The sequence below is a fragment of the Microtus ochrogaster genome, chromosome 16 (genome assembly GCF_000317375.1).
Source record: "Microtus ochrogaster isolate Prairie Vole_2 chromosome 16, MicOch1.0, whole genome shotgun sequence".
Taxonomy (NCBI): Eukaryota; Metazoa; Chordata; class Mammalia; order Rodentia; family Cricetidae; genus Microtus; species Microtus ochrogaster.
The window spans coordinates 57,708,320-57,726,564 of record NC_022018.1 but is presented as its reverse complement, the minus strand read 5'-3'; the positions used below and the strand labels follow the sequence as shown (position 1 = coordinate 57,726,564).

General features: G+C 47.3%; 1 protein-coding gene across 3 annotated transcripts in view; it reads left to right on the top strand.

The window, feature by feature from the left end:
• Trpc7 (transient receptor potential cation channel subfamily C member 7) overlaps nt 1-18,245 on the top strand; it is a 117,761-nt gene that overhangs the window by 69,235 nt on the left and 30,281 nt on the right. For all 3 annotated transcript variants that reach the window (XM_026783124.1, XM_026783123.1, XM_005355274.3), the window contains 2 exons: nt 5,535-5,751; nt 16,452-16,685. In XM_026783124.1, the coding sequence (XP_026638925.1) occupies nt 5,535-5,751; nt 16,452-16,685 (451 nt within the window). The remainder of the gene's footprint in view (nt 1-5,534; nt 5,752-16,451; nt 16,686-18,245) is intronic.

The following is an 18,245-nucleotide window of genomic DNA, read 5'->3' as shown; positions in this document are numbered from 1 at the left end:
AGACAGCCAGGTTTATCAATATCAGTTCAGTAAAGAGATGATGCAGCCAGGTGTATCAATAGCAGTTCAGCTTGCTAATTTGTCACCTGACGAGCATGAGCAAGTGACAGGCATGTGCAGGCGAAGGCGAGTGCAGACATGGGTAAGGGGCAGGCTTTCCAGGATCGAGAAAAAATTACTAGAGACTTTGTTCATCGTTCCTCACTGTCGTCACCAACACGGGTATGGGCCAGGAAGGCCAGTGAGCTCCTGAAAAGGTCGGCTTGAGTTCAGTCATTCATTCCTAGGGCTCCTGTGCAAAGGGCCTTCACTGCTGATTAACCAGTTTCCGGTCCTCTTCGAGTCCTAAGCTAGGCTGAACACCTGTTGAGACCTCAGGCAGCGTCTCATCAGCAGGAAGGATCAGAGTCAGCACCAGGGCAGTGTACGGGGAGGCACAAGTCTAGGTGAAGGAGAGCCGGGAGGAGCTACTTCCTCTGTTACCATCACTGCTCAGTTATTGACAAAAGTAGTCCCAGCAATCGGACGGGGAAAACTATAAACATTTCCCAGACCCACCGGGATGCCCTTGCAGTGTGCAGTCTAAAGCCTGCTGCACAGCTCCTGTTCAGAATACCCAAGTGCTTGTAGGCACTCCCCTCCCCCGCCCCAAACAGGCATCTAGGGAGGACAGGGCGGGTGAGTCAGCAGATCTGAAGGATCTCGGCTTTGCTGGACCAAGTTTGTGGTTAGAAGCAGAAGTCCCCACTCCACACTGCCCAGGCGCCAACCACAAGAGAACAGACTCCCCCACATTCATCTCTACTAGAAAGCAAGCCTCCCTCCACTACAGAAAATCACACAGCAGTTTTCTGTCACAGCAATGGAAGGAACATTTGTGTCAGCTGACCAGTGTTCCTCTTCCACTGCCAATATTTCTGCCACAGAGTCCCAAGAGCTAGGCCAGAGGCTGGAGAGATGGCTTAGTGGTTAAGAGCATTGCCTGCTCTTCCAAAGGTCCTGAGTTCAATTCCCAGCAACCACATGGTGGCTCACAACCATCTGTAATGGGGTCTGGTGCCCACTTCTGGCCTGCAGGCATACACACAGACAGAATATTGTATACATAATAAATAAATAAATATTTTTTAAAAAAAAGAGGTAGGCCAGCAGCAGGCACCCTGCTGGGACAGGACTAGGATGTGTCAGAGGCAAGTCCCCCCACTGCAGACACACTCTGACCCCCGCACTGTCCCTTCTTATTTAGCTTTTACCATCATTTTAACCCATGCCTCCCCACTAGGAAATCAGTAGCCCTGAAGGGAAGGGCCAACTCTTGGGGGCTGTTTTGTCTTTATCCCCTCTAGTGTCCACTCCAAACAGGTTCACAGCACACACGAAGACCCTGCATGGGTCCTCCGTGAACCATTGCAGACAAGCTCGTCAAGGCTCAGCCGGAGCAGGAGCGATGGTGCAGTGGGGCAAGCACTTGTTGCTATGGAGAGGACCGGGGTTTAGGTCCCCGCATCCGCATGGCAGCTCAGGTCCCAGGGGAGTCAACACAGTCTTCTGACCTCGGGGAGCATCGGGCTCCCATGATGCACAGACATACACATAGGAAAAAGGTCATCTGTATAGAATAAATAAATCTAAAGATATTTTTCTAAAAGAGTCAGTCAAGTTTCTTAGGCTCCGCACTGGGTGGGGGGGGGGGGGTTCCCTTGCCCTCAGTGACCTCGGTCAAGAACTCTCTACTGAGGAGGTGCTATTTCGTGTCTGTTACATCAGTCATTGCTTACCCTAACCACAGGACGATTTTATCTTTTCAATCCCATTTTATAGAAGAAACTGAGACACTAATCAATTTAATTGCCACAAATGCATGGCATTGTGATTGAAACTGAGTGTATACAGGTCAAGAGATTTGCCCATAGTCACTGCAATGGCCACATGTACACACAGCTCCAGTGACAGCCGTGTGCCGACCATGGTGCCTACTGTACACATCTTAGTTGCTGGCTAAACTTGAAATAGACTTGACTCAGATATTTAGAGCTGACTAGAATTTTCTAGAAAAAAAGAAATCAACTACCACAGGCCAAACACCAGCTGTTCCCTTTCCCCTCATTAGAAACCCTGCCGTAAAAGCCCCCCTCACCGAGTGTTTTGTCTGCCCCTAAATCAGGTGTGGTCTCCCACTGTAATATGAAAACACCCCAATTTCACACTCTAAAATAAATCTACTGCCATAAAAGGAAGATACCTGAGGCCTGGGTCAGGCTTTTTGTTTTTAGATTTTGTTGCTTTTAAATTGCTTTCACATGTGTTGATGTGTCTGTTCATGAAAATGACACCATGTGGGTACAGGTCCCCATAGAAGGCAGAAGGAGATGGGGTTGCAGGTTGTTTGTAAGTTGCCCAGATTCTTTTCTTTAAGAGAGTATCTCCTCCCAGGGCTAACCTGAAACTGCTCTCAAATTCATGATCATCCTGCCTCGACCTCCAAAATCCCAGCAGAGACTCACAGTGACGGCTGTGCTCTCCGCTCACAGGGCCGAAGCAGTGGCTGAGCTGCTTCAACACATTTTCAGACTGCAGGTAGGGTAGGCTGTGACCCACACCTTCCAAAGCCCCAGCAGCAGCTGTACCTTGACTCGGCTCTGACAATTACAGAGCTGGGAAATCTTACTAAGTGGGCTTTTGCCTTTTCTCGGCTCATCAAGTAGGCTTGTGGGAAGCAGTTCTTCCCCTGGGCAATCTGTTTCAGAAATTATCGTTGTAGGTAAAATAGGAAATTTCAGTCACACACACAGCCACAAACACACACACAAACACTCAAACACACACACACAAACACTCAAACACACATGCACACAAAAACACACACAAACACTCAAACACACACTTAAACACACAAATACACTCAAACACACACAAACACTCAAACACACACAAACACTCAAACACACATGCACACAAACACACACACACACTGAGTGCAGTGGGGATAACCTTCTAATTGCAGCTCCTGAGGCAGGAGACTGCCATGAGGTTGAGGCCAACCTGTCTCAAAAGAGAGAGTTGAGGGAGAGGAAGAAGCAGGGAAAGGAAAAAGAGGTGGGAGGAGGAGAGAGAGGATGGAGTAGGAGGAGGAAGAAGGGAGGAAAGAAGGAAGAAGAGCCACTGAAATGACTTGGTCTCATCTGCCTCCGGTTTACCCATAGAATGCTTTCAAGTGCAGAAGAACTATCAATTCCTAACCTCGCACTCCCTCCCTATCGACCACAAGTGAAAACTGAGACCAGGGTAGCCTTCCAAATCAGTGGGAGGCACTGTCAGAGGTTTTTGTTGCATTTTGCAGGAAGCATAATCGTTTTTTACAGGCTCATCTTGGGCTAGCAGATAATAATGCCCTGAAAAGATAACAAAAAGAAGATAAATCTCCTACAGCAGGGATTGCAGAGACGCTCCGGTCTAGTCACACAATAGTGAGAGTCAGGGAGACGGAAACGGTCTGCCCCGCCACATTCTCACAGGGCCCATCAGTGGGAGACCCCAGAGAGAGCCCACAGGGAAACTTGCCAGCCATCTTTTAAGAGCTGTGTCCTTCTCAAAGTGTCTCCATCTTTCTTTGATGGGCTTTCTGGGAGACACGGATCTGGTAGTCCATGTCCGCTCCTCTGCCAGAGCCTCCAGCTTCCCTTGCTGTTATGAAAACTCAGACAGTGACAAGACACAGTGTGATGGCCGCTGGAGGGTGGCCCGTGGGCACAGAAAAAGCCCAAGGTCAAAAGGTTGCAAAATGAGGCTCCAAGATGGCAGTATTCTAAATGTTGAAAAATTCAAATTCGATCCCAGTATTTAATTCAGATATGTCTTGATTCTTTTGGAGTCATGTGAGATACTTTGTTTATCCTTCTACTCTGCAGTATCAAATTAGTATATTTGCCTCTTGTCAAAAATACCAGTCAATAAGCATAGATATTATATAGATACATGCATACATACACACATACATACATATATGAGCTTCAAGTATAGAAATGCTATGTGTAAGGAGTGTGGGAACCTGTGATTGTCAGATGAACTCTCTTTATGAAGGTTTATGAAGTTGTTCCCAGCGTGTCTTAAGGAAATAAACATGTGGGCACCAGTGACTTTCTCCATGGTCAAGGACGCCTAACGTCTGAACCTCAGTCATGACTATTTTAGAAAGATAAAACTCAGCCTTGTATAAAATTCCTATCAGTGTTCTCTATGACATCAGAGTAATTATAACTCATGTTACACTGATGACTAGGGGTAGTTACTAGGTGGCACATACTAGAAGAACATCATCAAGCCAGCTAACACACAAATAGTATGCTGACCACAGCAGTAATTGGGATCTTACCATAGAGACCCTGCAGTAGACGAATGTCCAGCGTTGGTCAGGCCAGTACTCAGTCTCCCAGGTGACATCTGCTCCAGGACTCCTAAGTGAGAGAGCGTGTGAAAGTCAGAGCGTCAGTCACTGGTCCTAACTGAATCCACACTGGAGAAGCTGGGCAGCCAATGCCTGGGGGAAGGGTCAGACTTGGTGAGAGAGATGAAGGTGGGGATGTGTGTGATCTCATCAGGACAAAGAACTTTAGCTGGAGGTCATTAGACAGAGAAGGTGCTCCCAATGCTTGCTCCCCAGGAAGGTGAATTCCAGGTCATTCCAGATGCACTGGAAATAATCACACCAATTATTGGGCCCCAAGGAGAAACCAGTGAGGTTTGAGAGGTGGCATAAAGCCTGCGTTCTGTAAATGCTGCTGTAAAATTACAGATGTCTGCTGAGACAGGATCTCCCTACAGAGCTCCATGTCTGCTGAGACAGGCAGGCTCTCCCTGCGGAGCATCAGCTAGCCTTAAAACGCTGACTCTACTTCTCTGCCCTAGAATGTTTTTCAAGCAAGCAAGAAAACAAAAAAAAAAAGTCCCATGAGATTGCAAAGCAAATAATCCCTGAGTAGAAAATGAATCAAAAGTAAGAAAAACAACAACAAAAAAATCCACATATCAAGGTGCATCAAATTTCTTGGAAGTGTAACTAAAGCCTCAGCAGGAACCATGTGGTTCTAAGTAAATTTATCAGCATACAAGAAAGATGGAAAGTGAACTATCTGAGCCTGCAGCCCAGGCAAATGTACAAAACAACATGCACTTTTAAGTTGTAGTTCTGTTTAGCACTGTTTTCTCAGGTTTGAAGGATGTAAAATCACACCCATGAGGCTGAGGGGACCTAGGCCAACAGACGTAACTTGATTATGTGTCTGTGTGCTCTACTCCCTTGGACCCTCCCCGAGACCTATAAATAGGAAGAAAAAAAAAAAACCTTGGAAGTCAGTAGAACTTAGATCTAGTTAAACAGCCACTCATGTGTAAGTACAAGAGACAATGCCTGTGTCCCTTCTGGCTTCTGCCCAAGATGGGAGATTCTCTGGTTAATGTGTGGTTTTGTGCAGTAAAGCAATGTGTCACAGAGAACCATGCCCACCTGACCTGTCCTGTGCACACTCTGTCTCCAGCTAGGACGAACCCTGAGGAGCCCCTTCATGAAGTTTGTAGCCCACGCCGTGTCATTTACCATCTTCCTGGGACTGTTGGTCGTGAACGCATCTGACCGCTTTGAGGGGGTTAAGACCCTGCCCAATGAGACCTTCACAGACTACCCCAAACAGATCTTCAGAGTGAAAACCACACAGTTCTCCTGGACGGAGATGCTCATCATGAAGTGGGTCTTAGGTAAGCCACCTCTTTCGCTCCTGACTGACAACGCCTTCTAGACTCCCCTTCTGCTGTGCACACTCTGGGCTGATGCACCGGCCAACGCAAAAGTCAAGAGGTGTACAAGAGGCACAGAAACCCCAATTTTGAAAGGAAATGTTTGGGGGGTACCCACTAGGTACTCTTCCATACAGTGTACTGATTGTGATTATAAGGTGGCTTTGCCTGGGAAATGAAGGTTCCCTCTTCCCAGAAGACACTAGCTTATGCCATTATGAAAAAAAAATAGCCTAATCAATACAGAGAGTAGCATGCATTATTTGTTTAAATTAGTGCGCTAAAAAGGTTGTAAGATTCCTATCTGTGGTGATATTTTATGCTGTCAAGGTTTGTCTGGACAATAAATGGCTAATTTGAATGTAGAAAATTGCTGTTAATTTAATTTCTAACACTAAAACCTGCAGATAGATAACAGGAGGGGAAATGTCTCAAGGGAAATATTGAAAATGTGCTGAAGCTATTATCAATAATATAATAAGCAAAACTTTAATAAATGGACAGCTTCATATTGCAAAGATTCAAATTTAATGGGCCTTTTTCTAGTAAAGTGAAAGTTTAAAGATAACTGAAATAAATTTATGTAAAATAAATTTATGTAGTAGCAAGAGTTGATCCATTAAATTGGTTCAACAGCATTCACCCAGATTTTGCTTTGATGGCAAAGTTTAATATTTGTATAATTGTCACCATGTTTGTAAGTATTAAGTCAAAAATGTATTCAGGGCTGGAGAGATGGCTCAGTGGTTAAGAGCACTGGCTGCTCTTCCAGAGGACCTGGGTTCAATTCCCAGCAACCACATGATGGCTCACAACAATCTATAATGAGATCTGGTGCCCTCTTGTGGCCTGCAGCCATACGTGCAGGCAGAACACTGTATACATAATAAAATAATTAAACCTTTTTAAAAAAATATTCAGGATCAAAGTGTTTATGCCATCAAACAGCAAAATCATGAACAGATATGTAAAACTTCTGCAACACATGGCCTGTACTGACATGTAGCCCAAAAAATTCACAAGAGTTGAATTTCCAGAGAGCATAATGGGTGCCCAAGCTGAGATCAACTGGAAACATGGACCCTACATGAATCACAAAGGAGGATGTTTTGACTTAGGGCAGTCAGAACAGCATGCCATGCTTCTCAGGGTCATGTGACCAGCTGACAAGCCTGTGGCTTCATCGTGGAGTCATTGACCCTAACTCTGAAAAGAGACACTGAAGCCTAGTATGGGTTGTTAGGTTATGGCCTTTTACAGTTCAGAATCTAGTCCAGGTCTCCATTGGACATCCTGGGTTTTAAAAAAGTCAAACATTTTAACAGTAGGTACTTTCATATATTCACACACTGAGTTTATTGTAGGCACAAGTTTCTGTCCCACAAGCCTCTCTCAAGTAACCACAGAGGATTAATATTAATTATAAATGCTCAGCCAGTAGCTCAGGCTTATTACTAGCTAACTCTTACATTTTCAATTAGTCCATAATTTTATCTACAACTTGTCATGTGATTTGGTAACTTTTCTCAGTACAGCATGCTTCTCTGTGTCTGCTCACTACCCCTTCTGACTCTGCCCTTCTTCCCAGCATTCTGTTTGTCTCTCCTTCAAACCTTATCCTGTCCAGCTATTGGCCAGTTGGCTTCATTAAACCAATCACAGAGACATAAATTCACAAAAGTAAAGGAACATTCTACAGTTTGAGTAAAAATGTGTTTACAGTGCAAGTTCTGTACTCACCCCATTTTTCTACCTGTACCCCAGACTGCAGTGAGTACAAGATCTCTTCCTTTAAACAAATACAGTTAATGCTAAGCCTCCTGAGCCATGACTTCCTCCTGAGGCCTCCTACGGCTCATCCTAGAAGTCAGAGCATTAGAGAAGCAGGAGAGCTGCATCTCCAGCCAGCAGGCCTCTGACTTACGCAGCCAGGGAGAGACACACCTCCAGCCAGTAGCCCTCTTCTCCGACTTACACAGCCTGGGAGAGACGCAGCTCCACCCAGTAGGCCTCTTCTCTGACTTACACAGCCTGGGAGAGATGCAGTTCCAGCCAGCAGACCTTTGACTTACACAGCCAGGGAGAGACACACTTCCACCCAGTAGGCTTCTTCTCTGACTTACACAGCCTGGGAGAGACGCAGCTCCACCCAGTAGGCCTCTTCTCTGACTTACACAGCCTGGGAGAGACGCAGCTCCAGCCAGTAGGCCTCCAACTTACACAGCCTGATTTCCCTCACGGTTATCAAAGCAGAACTGAGTTTAAGGACTTGCACATCTCAGACGTGTTGGAGAAGATAAAAGCCCACTCACAGTGACCTCTTTCTTGCCAAGTTTAATGCATAATAAAGACTTCACTTTCTTACTAAAGGGGAAAATTGCAAAATGTTTATTACAGTTAATTTAAAAAAATACGAAACTCAAGAGATGAACCAGATGAGCCTCCCATCATTAGGGTTCATGGCCAACCTTGCTCGCGTCCCCTTTTCCTTCACCTCTGTTATTTTGAAGCAAGATCAGGGAGCATAAATATTTCAACTGTTAAAAAAAGGAAAGAAAGAAAGAAAGGAAGAATGAAAGAAAGAAAGGTGTTGTTGCCAGGTATCGTGGTGCACGCCTTAATCCCAGGACTTGGGCAGAGGCAGGCGGATCTCTGAGCTCAGGGCCAGCCTGGTCTACAGAGTGAGTTGCATACCAGCCAGGGCTGTGTAGACTATGACAGAACAGTGAAGTCTTGCTTCTTCTCTTTGATCCCATGCCTTCTCTGCTTCATATTGCTGACTTGTTTACCATGCCTGTGAATTTTAATCCAAATGAACTGTTTTCATTTCAGGTAGACTTCAATTTGTGAAATTCATATTTTTATAACTCTCAATTCTTTTTATATCATTATATTGTCTATTTCCTTCCCCAATGTGTTTATATTTTTTGAATATATTGTATATCTTTATGATACCTTTTAAGTCTTGACTGTCATTTCCGTGTAATTTCCACAGACTGCTCTTTCTCTTAGAAACTGGTATTTATCAAGGTTTATCCGTAGTACTTCACATATTGTGTTGAACAGCTGAGTTTTATTGCCTGAGTCCGTTTCTGTTGCTATAATAGAAAAACTAAGGCTGGGTAATCCATAAAGCAAAGAGGGTTCCTTTGGCTCTTGTTGCGGAGGGAGTACCTAACACAGGGCAGCTGCATTGGACAGAACCTCAGGGTGGAATGTGGGAGGAAGCCAAGTGCGTGACTGGATGCTCCTTGACCTTGCTTCAATACAAAACAGGGTGCAACAAAAGGGGGCGCAAGTAAGACTGACCTTGAACCCTAATGTGGGAAAGAAGATACTGGAGGCAAATCACCCCATGAGATCCCCTTGACAAGAACCTTCATCATTCATTCACAGGAGCAAGAAGTCACTAACAGGAGGAAGACATTAACTCACGCCCGTGCCCAACACCCCCTGCTGTGCCTAACCTCCCAGCTCTGGCACACTGGGCATCGAGCCTCAACCTGAGCTTTGGCAGGGACAAGCCATCGTCAACTGCATGGTCTTCCTTCTAGAGAGCTTTTATGCGGATGGGGCTTAAGCTATTGCCTATCAGCTTGGGTCATTCTTCAGGTGTCCTAGGAGTGTAGCACAGGAACTTTACCATAAGACTATTTGTTTATGGCTGGAGAGGCTCACTTCTGCGGTCCTTACTGCAGGCTTCAAGTGTCAGCAAGGCCTTTCAGTTCTTGGTGGTTACAGCTCATCTCTCCACCCATGTCAGCTCTCTGGCTATTGGATGTGGAATTCCAGCCCATATGTTCATGGCTTGGAACTCAGCCACGGACTCTACTTAAACAGCCAGAGTCAGGTTTGCTTTGGGGCTTGCAGAGTACCCTTTCCTCTGGAGCTCTGCCAGGTGACATCTGATTGCCTCTGCCTCTTCAGCCCCTCCCTGTTCCTGTGCCTACACTCTCAACTCCCTCCACTGCAGAGGGGGGATGGGCTCCCAGAAAGAAAGCTGGCCTTCCCAGTGGCTTCCCTTTCCCCAGGGGCCGCATGCCTGTGCTGCCTCTTTCTGATTTCTGCAAACGATTCTTCATTTTACTCAACTTCTGGGAACAGAAAAAAACCAAGACACATCTTCTAAAAGAGAACCAGAAACCTTGGTCAAAGCTAAAGAGGCCAGGCATGGGAGTGCATACTTGTAATCTTTGTATCTCTGGAGGCTGAGGCAGGAGACTCACCAATCTGAAGCCATCATGAGCTACAGAGGGAGAAAGGGGGAGAGGGAGAAAGGGGAATAGGGAGACAGTTGGGGAGAGACAGAGAGAGACTCAGGATGCGAGATCAAAAGGAAATAATTCCTTTATGTCTCCCTACATGTAATCCGCAATCAGTGTTCTTTAAGAGGGAGGCAAGTAGACTCCTCTCTCCCTTCAGGTCTTCAGATTCCACGGAAGAGCTGAGCAGCCTGAGAGCTCCCTGCTCCCTGTGGGAGGCTGAAAGCATCTGGGACAGAAGGGGTGGAGTGGCCTAAAGCCAAGAATCAGCAAACAGGCTAAGTTCCAAACAAGGATTTCAGGGAGAAGAGAGGCGATGGCAATAGGGGTGGAGCCTGTGCAGCTTTTAACAGAGGTGACATTCTAAAGCTTCAGTTCCCCCAAGAGTGCTGTGTTAAGAATGGGTGGTTGTAGGACAAGAGCTGAACAGGGTCCAGTTACAAAGCCCCTATAGGAGTTGGACATCAGATGGTTAGTGAGAACAGGTCACGCTTTGAGGGTAAAATCAATATTTACTGCTGAATTACCTGTGAGAGGTGAGAAAAGGAGAACCATCGGGAACAATTTCTACTGTTATAGTTTTCAAAATGGTATCAAAGAAAGTCATTCAGTAGGATGGGAAAGACCAGGGTGGAGCATGGCGGGGCGGAGGGGATGCAGACTCCACTTTGAGATATACACTACAGATTTTCTTCAAAGGGCAAAGACTTATACCATCTGGAGAGAAACCAGAGTATATCAGACTGAAGAGAAGATGTTAAGTACGAAACGGGTGTGTCCGTCTGAACTCTGGAGAAGCTGGGGGCTGGAAACAAATTGAGCATGGCAATGTATTTAAGCAAATTATGGTATCACTCTGATTGTGAAAGTGGACAGATAAACTAAGGATCAAGCCAGAGGCCACAGCAGTGTCAACACTGGGAAGAAAAGGAAATGCAGAGAGTAGTGAGCCAGAAAGTGTTGCTGACAGATCGCGGGATGCTGCATCCTGAGGTTGGGGCATCTGGAAGCAAAGCTCCTGAGGAGGTGGCAGGAAGTATAATCTAGTGTCCATGTCCAGGAGCCCAGGTCCAGCTGAGGGCACGGAGTACACGGTGTGGCTGATACGGTATTAAAGGTGCTGATGGTGTTGTCTGGGCAGAGCACACGGTGTGGCTGATACGGTGCTGGAGGTGCTGGTGGTCTTGGCTGAGCACATGGTGTGGCTGATACGGTGCTGGAGGCGCTGATGGTGTTGACTGGGCACAGAGCACACGGTGTGGCTGATACGGTGCTGGAGGTGCTGATGGTGTTGACTTGGCAGAGCACACGGTGTGGCTGATACAGTGGTGGAGGTGCTGGTGGTCTTGGCTGAGCACACGGTGTGGCTGATACAGTGATGGAGGTGCTGGTGGTCTTGGCTGAGCACACGGTGTGGCTGATACGGTGCTGGAGGCGCTGATGGTCTTGCCTGGCATTTTCTAGCCACCACTTTTTCTCAGCAGGTCCATTAAATGTTAGGTATTTTCTCATGCATTAGGCAGCCAGATATCAGGAAAACAACAATGAGTATTACTACTGTGATCTTGCCCTAAATACCTTCTGGAGCTCTTTAATTGTTGCAAAAGTAATGACTTTGAAAGATCTGACCATCATCTACAGAAGGTTCTTTGCGCTGACATGCCTTGAGATTCAGCATCCAAGCCCGTCTCTGCTCAAATACAGCAGAGTATGAAGTAGCATTATCCCTGCTGAGGGCCTTGGACTTCTGCTCCCACACGGCTAAGAACGCCTTTTACTGACTGCCAACAGAGATGCCCAAATCTCTGGTCTGTTGCACTCCGGATGTGTAGAAGGCTGGGCATGCCGGCTACACAAAGACACAAGCCATCGCTCCCTCCTCACCAGACACAGCTCGAACAGTGACAGGAACCTAGGGTCTTGAACAAGCCCAGCCTGTTCCCTTCAGATATGGAGGTCTTAGCCACTGAGAAGTGAAAGGTCTTGTCCAGGCCCCCTGCTTCTGCCCTTCCCTTTCCGTGCCTCAACACAGAAGTGATAGTGACCTATTTAACACTAATCATGTCTCGTCACTCTGCCTCAGAACTTCTCATGGCTTTCCATCTCCTTCACAGTGGCAGCTAGTGCAGTTACAACAGCCTTCGATGGCCTCCAATCCCCAACCCCTCTCTCTCCACCATCTTCCTCCACTCATTACGTCAGTCCCTCTGTTCTCCTTGTCTGTTTCTGCCTCTGAGCCCTTTCCCCGGCTCTTCTTTCTGCGGGGATCTGCGCTGTTCTAGCTCTGTCCAGGTCTTTCTGTGAGATGGATCCGGAGATGGACGACAGAGTCTCACATATGCTAGGCAAGCAGTGTGCCACCGACTCAGGCCCCCAGATTCCCACAGGTCTTCTTCAAATGAGGCCTTTATAATCAACCTGCTCAGAAATCTGAGTCCTCTTCGTCCCCCAGTCCCTTCTCCTTCTCCCTAGCACCAAGGCTGACCAGACCGTGTGGTCTCCGTCCTCTCCTGTCTGACTCAGCGTTCCTGAAGCCACCCCACATACAGCTGACTCATCCTCTCCATGAGGGGGCAGGGATCTGGCTTCCTCAGTGATTTCCTTCAATGGTCACACGGCACAGCCCTACCGTCTCCAGCCCCCGCTGGATGACTGCCTTCAGGGAGCAGACCATGGAGCAGCCTGGAGGACACCCAACAGCTGCCTGGCTTCACATCAAAGCAGCGGCTCTGGGGTTCTGGAGAGCTTGGAGGAGAGTCAATTAAAGAACATGTCTCTAAAGATGCCCTCAGAGAACTACGAAGTCCTAGAGAGCCACAAAGACCAGAAAGACTCTCCGAATCCGGGTTCCCCATCTAGGAATCTTTCTGTGGAAGACTTTCTCTCCCTAGTCTCTGAAAAGCCCGCCATTAGTTGTCTTTTTTTCATGAGTTATTAATCCACTCTTTCCTGGCAAGGTAGGCATGCACACGTGTGAAGGCTGACAGGCATGCACACGTGTGAAGGCTGACAGGCATGCACACGTATGAAGGCTGACAGGCATGCACACATGTGAAGGCTGACAGGCATGCACACGTGTGGAGGTCAGAGGCAGCTTGCAAGAGTCATTTCTCTCCTTCCACCCTGCGGGTTCTGTGGATGGCACCAACTGCTCCTACCTGCTGAGCCACCTCTCGGCTCTGGTCCCATTTTCTTCCACACTTGTGAGCAGTGGCGAAAACTCCATTGATGGATGAGATACAAATGTCAAGATAGCTGCAAAATGCATGTAGATGCAGCAAAGGGGATGGGACTGGGACTGCAGGCAGGTAACGGCCCTGGCCGTCCAGCCTCATCCCCTCTTTGCTCTCCCCTCATTGGCGTTAGGCTCTCACACCTGCTCCCCCACCTTCGCCCACCAGGGTTCTAAACTCTGAGGGCACATCTGAGCCTGAGCTCCTAATCATACCTCCATGTTTAGTCAAGAGGGCAAGCATACAATCCTGTTTCCATAATTCCAGCCTGGTTCTTATATATGAATTCACTCTTTCAATGGAGCCTTTGGGTATTTAGCCAGGAAGTCCGAACATGATACCCCAGATGACTGAAGTTTCTTCTAGCAAGTCAAAGCACATTACTACCCTGCTCATGGTGTTTAGAGACTGCCCATGGGCTTGGGGTAAACCCCGGTTCTCAGCACAGCCTGGGGAGAGTCTATTAGGTTACAAAAAAACTCTCCTCACCCTTGAACCTTGAGATCCAATGCAGTCCCTCCCCTTGCCTAGCTAATTTCTTTTTCCTTAGTCCAGGAGCCTCTCTTCCACGGATCCACCCTTCCACGGATCCACCCTTCCATGGATCTACCCCTCCACGGATCTACCCTTCCACGGCGTCTACAAAGACACAGCACACGGGCACTCTACTTGGTCCCGCTCTGCAATGTTGGCCCTCTTAGCCCTGTGCCTCCAGAAGTTGGCCCCTGTATAATTTTTAGGACAGCAGCTGTACTGCTGTGGCAGATGGCTATCTATAGCAAAGCTATCATTATCTCTACGGTTTTAGCCTTAGATTGGTGCCTGAACCTCCACATCTGGTCAATGGATGACTTCTGACTACACAGCCTAACCTTGTGCCTAGTGCAGAGCATGGCAGAGGTGGCAGAGCAGACAGCAAGGAGTCTGAACTGCTTGATTGCCTTTGGACAACTGACTTGCCAACTTTGTACATGAGTTACATCTTGAAAGTAGGGATAATTATAGTTGCTGTCAATCAGCGTATTTTGAAAAGTCAATTGGTATCTGTAAAATGCTTAGCTCAGGGCTGGGCAACTAGAAGAAGCTCAACAACTGCTGGCTGCTGTAACCAGAAGAAAGGGAGATAAAGAGACACAGATAAATTCTTAGGAAATTATTAGTATCATCTTTCTGCCTGCCAAGCAATCATGAAACCCTAACATGGAGACAGCATTGGCTAGTAGGGGCGGGTAGAGAGCTTCTGGGTCTATTTCCTTCCAGTGAGTTCTTGGAGCACCCGTCCTGGCCCAGTGGTCAGAAACTGACTTCAGGAAAAGGGTACATGTGAAACCCTGGCATACAGCAGCAGAAGCGGACCTCTGACATACAACAGCAGAAGTGGACCTCTGGCGTACAGCAGCAGAAGTGGACCTCTGGCGTACAGCAGCAGAAGCGGACCTCTGACTATTTAAGAAATGCACCTGTTTCTATCTCAGGACACTCTGAAAGGGAAGCCCTGCTGAGTGCCATGGAGGCCAGACTGGGAGTGAGTGCCTTTCCTCCCTCCACCGAGCCCCTCTCCATAGACTGCAGGCATTACCCTGAAGCTGTAGTGCAGATTCCCTGGAGGCATCCTGGTGAGCTCCAGCTTCCTTCTCTGCCAGGCACCTTTCTTAATTATTGGTGACCTTGTTCTCTGAGCTCCAGGCATTCCTGAGTAATGGGAACTTGGCCTGGAGGGGTCTCAAGTACTGAGCATCCTTTACCCCTTGGGCCCCTGAGCTCCAAACATTTCTCTGATTGACACGCTGGGGCAAAAGACCTGGGCTCAGCTACTACACAACACCATACACTACCCCAGCATCTTGGAAGCAGGAGGCCCAATTTCCCTCACTGAAGTACTTAATTTCACACACTTCTGTTTGCATTAGGCAATTCCTGCTGCTCAAACTCTCACCCCACGTTACTTTTACTTATAGGCAATTAATATTTAAATCTAGGAAGGCTGACAAGGACAGCTGACCACGGAGTAATTTTCAGGGCCTGATGAAAATAATTTGCATTTCGGATTCATAGAGCTTTTAGTGTTTGAAGTTCCTCCAAAACACACTCAAAATCAAGGGACTTACCCAATGTCCCACTGCCAGGCGAAAACTTGAGCCCAGCGTTTGCTGACTCCCAAGCAGTAACCTGCCATGCCATAGAGGACAATGTCATATTCCACTATGACATTTAATTTTAATCTTGGGGAAGAGAAAATAAAAACAATCAAATCCACATCTTCCCCAGCCTGTAATGGGTTTTCTAGTAACACTTTTAAATAAGCAGATAAAAGTATGTTTCTGTGCTAAGAAACTTAGGACAGGCTGAATTGCTGCCCACGGTTTCATAGGGTGAGCTGAGACGTGGCTTTGTTAAGAGAAACACAATCAGGGGCTGTGAGAAGCCTTGTAAACAGACCTGCAGGGGTGGGGCCATTTCTCACGGTGGGGGCTCCAGTGCAGCCTTCAACAAACAAGGCAGGATTCGTCTGTAGACAGCTGCTCTAGACTGCTTTTTGCCTTGGAAAAATATTTCAGTTCCTTTTATTTGACGGGCCTTTTTCACCACCGGATGCTGATCTAAACAGTCCCTGGGCAGAGTCGCCGAGGACTGAGGGCAGTCAGCTCCTGGTTCTCACGAGTTCTGAAGTGAGACTGGAGCCAAGGTGGCCACACTCTGGAGGACAGAGCCACCGCCATCATCCACTGCCAGCATCATCTCTGACTCCAGGAGGTTTCGGCAGCTGAATCCTCAGACAGGCCTGTTTTGTAATATGAGCAGCTGTCAGTGGGCTTGTCCTGCCATCTGGGGAGAAGCAAGGGAGGAGCACATGCAAGTGTCCAGGGCAGAACCACTGGGGACCCAATCTATAACAACTCCATATTAAAGTGTGGCTTCCGGCAGCCTTCCCTCTCATACACCGCCTACAAAGTCTGACCGTGGATGGGGACCCTCTCCTCACTTTCAGAGGCGGTTTATCCATGAAGGTCAGGGACAGGATCGCCGTCTTCTCTGTCTTTGAAGGCGGTTTCCATCTGTCTGTCTCTAGCTCCCCTTACACAGCTGACATGTGCATGTGCATTACTACCTAGTTCCCTGGGCGCCTGCCAGGGAAACTGAAGATGGGCCTGACTTTCTCCCACAGGAATGATCTGGTCGGAATGCAAGGAAATCTGGGAGGAGGGGCCGCGGGAGTACGTGCTGCACCTGTGGAACCTACTGGATTTCGGCATGCTGTCCATCTTTGTGGCTTCCTTCACCGCCAGGTTCATGGCCTTCCTCAAGGCCAGCGAGGCCCAGCTGTACGTGGACCAGTATGTGCAAGATGTGACGCTGCACAACGTTTCACTTCCGCCGGAAGTGGCCTACTTCACCTACGGTGAGTTCCAGGGGCCTCGTGTTGGGTCTGAGATGGGAGCATGCCAGTCGGTTTGGGTGGTTCCAGGACCTGGGATTTGTAGCCCACGGGTGCCCCAAACTCTATGTCTACAGCGCTTACAGAATGTGGACATATGGACATATTTGTGACTTAGAAATGGGCTTCTGCCTTTGGAAGGATGGGGTTTGTTTGGGAGAGGTTCTGGGAGCATTTCTGTAGGTTTAGGGTTTTGTTTTCGAAGAATCCTTTTTTTTTTTTTCTCCCTCTGACTTGGGGAATATATATACTGAAATTTTTCTGTCCATCCTGGATCCTGTATTCTGCACAAAAGTATGCCCTGTTTTAGTTCGGCATTCTTTCTCATGGTGAGCTAGGCTCTTAAAAGAGACATTAATACATTGATCATACGGGTTTGAAACGGGTTTCATGTGGGTTGGTGGCACAGCTAAGGCTGCTGTCTCCAAGAAGCCTGAGGAGGGCTACAGAGAGCTCCCCTCTGGTGACGCCAGGATTCTTGAGGGCCCTGCAGAAAATAATTTCAGAAGGAGGCAGTGTGAAGGAGAGTTGGAGTTTATTTAGAAGAGATTTTTGTAAGAAACCCTAACTAAGCTCATTGGATCACCCACCTCCCAAAAAGCATAAAAGTAGAAGAGGGACTAGTTTGGAAGAGGGGGATCAGCAGTAGTGGCAGAAGAACAAAAGAGGGTGACAGATAAACATGATCAAAGTGCATATCATAGATGTATAAAATATCAGCACGATATTGTTGTGTATAATTTGTATACTAATAATTACTTTTTAAAAAAGAGATTGTGACATAATTTTTGAGTTTGGGCTTTAAGAGAGAATGAAGAGACAAATATCAGGCATCCACGTGTGGTGTAAGATTTTCAAAAGAGTTGCTTTTCTTTACAATAGCTCCTCGCATGTGCACACACGCGCACATGTGGTATGCACACACAATTTTGGCAGCTTCTGAAGGTGCATTCGAAAGGGTTGCTAATGATCACCAACAAGGCCACAGGCTGGCCCCTGCGATGTGTGGGATGGCATTATAGCTGCTAAGGTAAAACTGTAGGTCACAAAGTTGCATAATGGAACTAAAATGTTTTTTACTATAACTGTAGAGCCTTACTTGTGAGGTACCCAGAAATTTGCAGGTTTATACCTTGGAAAGGAGCAAGGTGGTACTCAAAGGTCCTGTACATCATTGCTATTTTCGTATTATTCTTTAGAAATGTGTTTCTTTAGAAAGAATGTAGGCAACCTCCACAGTCAATTTTTAAAATATTTTGTTAATTCTTTGAGAATTTTCACAATACATTTTGATCATAGTCACCCCACGCCTATCCTCTAACTCTCCCTGACTTACCCCTACCTCCCCCAAGCCTGTCCCCCAACTCTTCCTGACTTACCCCTACCTCCCCCAAGCCTGTGCCTCGACTCCTCCCTGACTTACCCCTACCTCCCCCTAAGCCTATCCCCCAACTCTTCCTGACTTACCCCTACCTCCCCCAAGCCTGTGCCTCAACTCCTCCCTGACTTACCCCTACCTCCCCC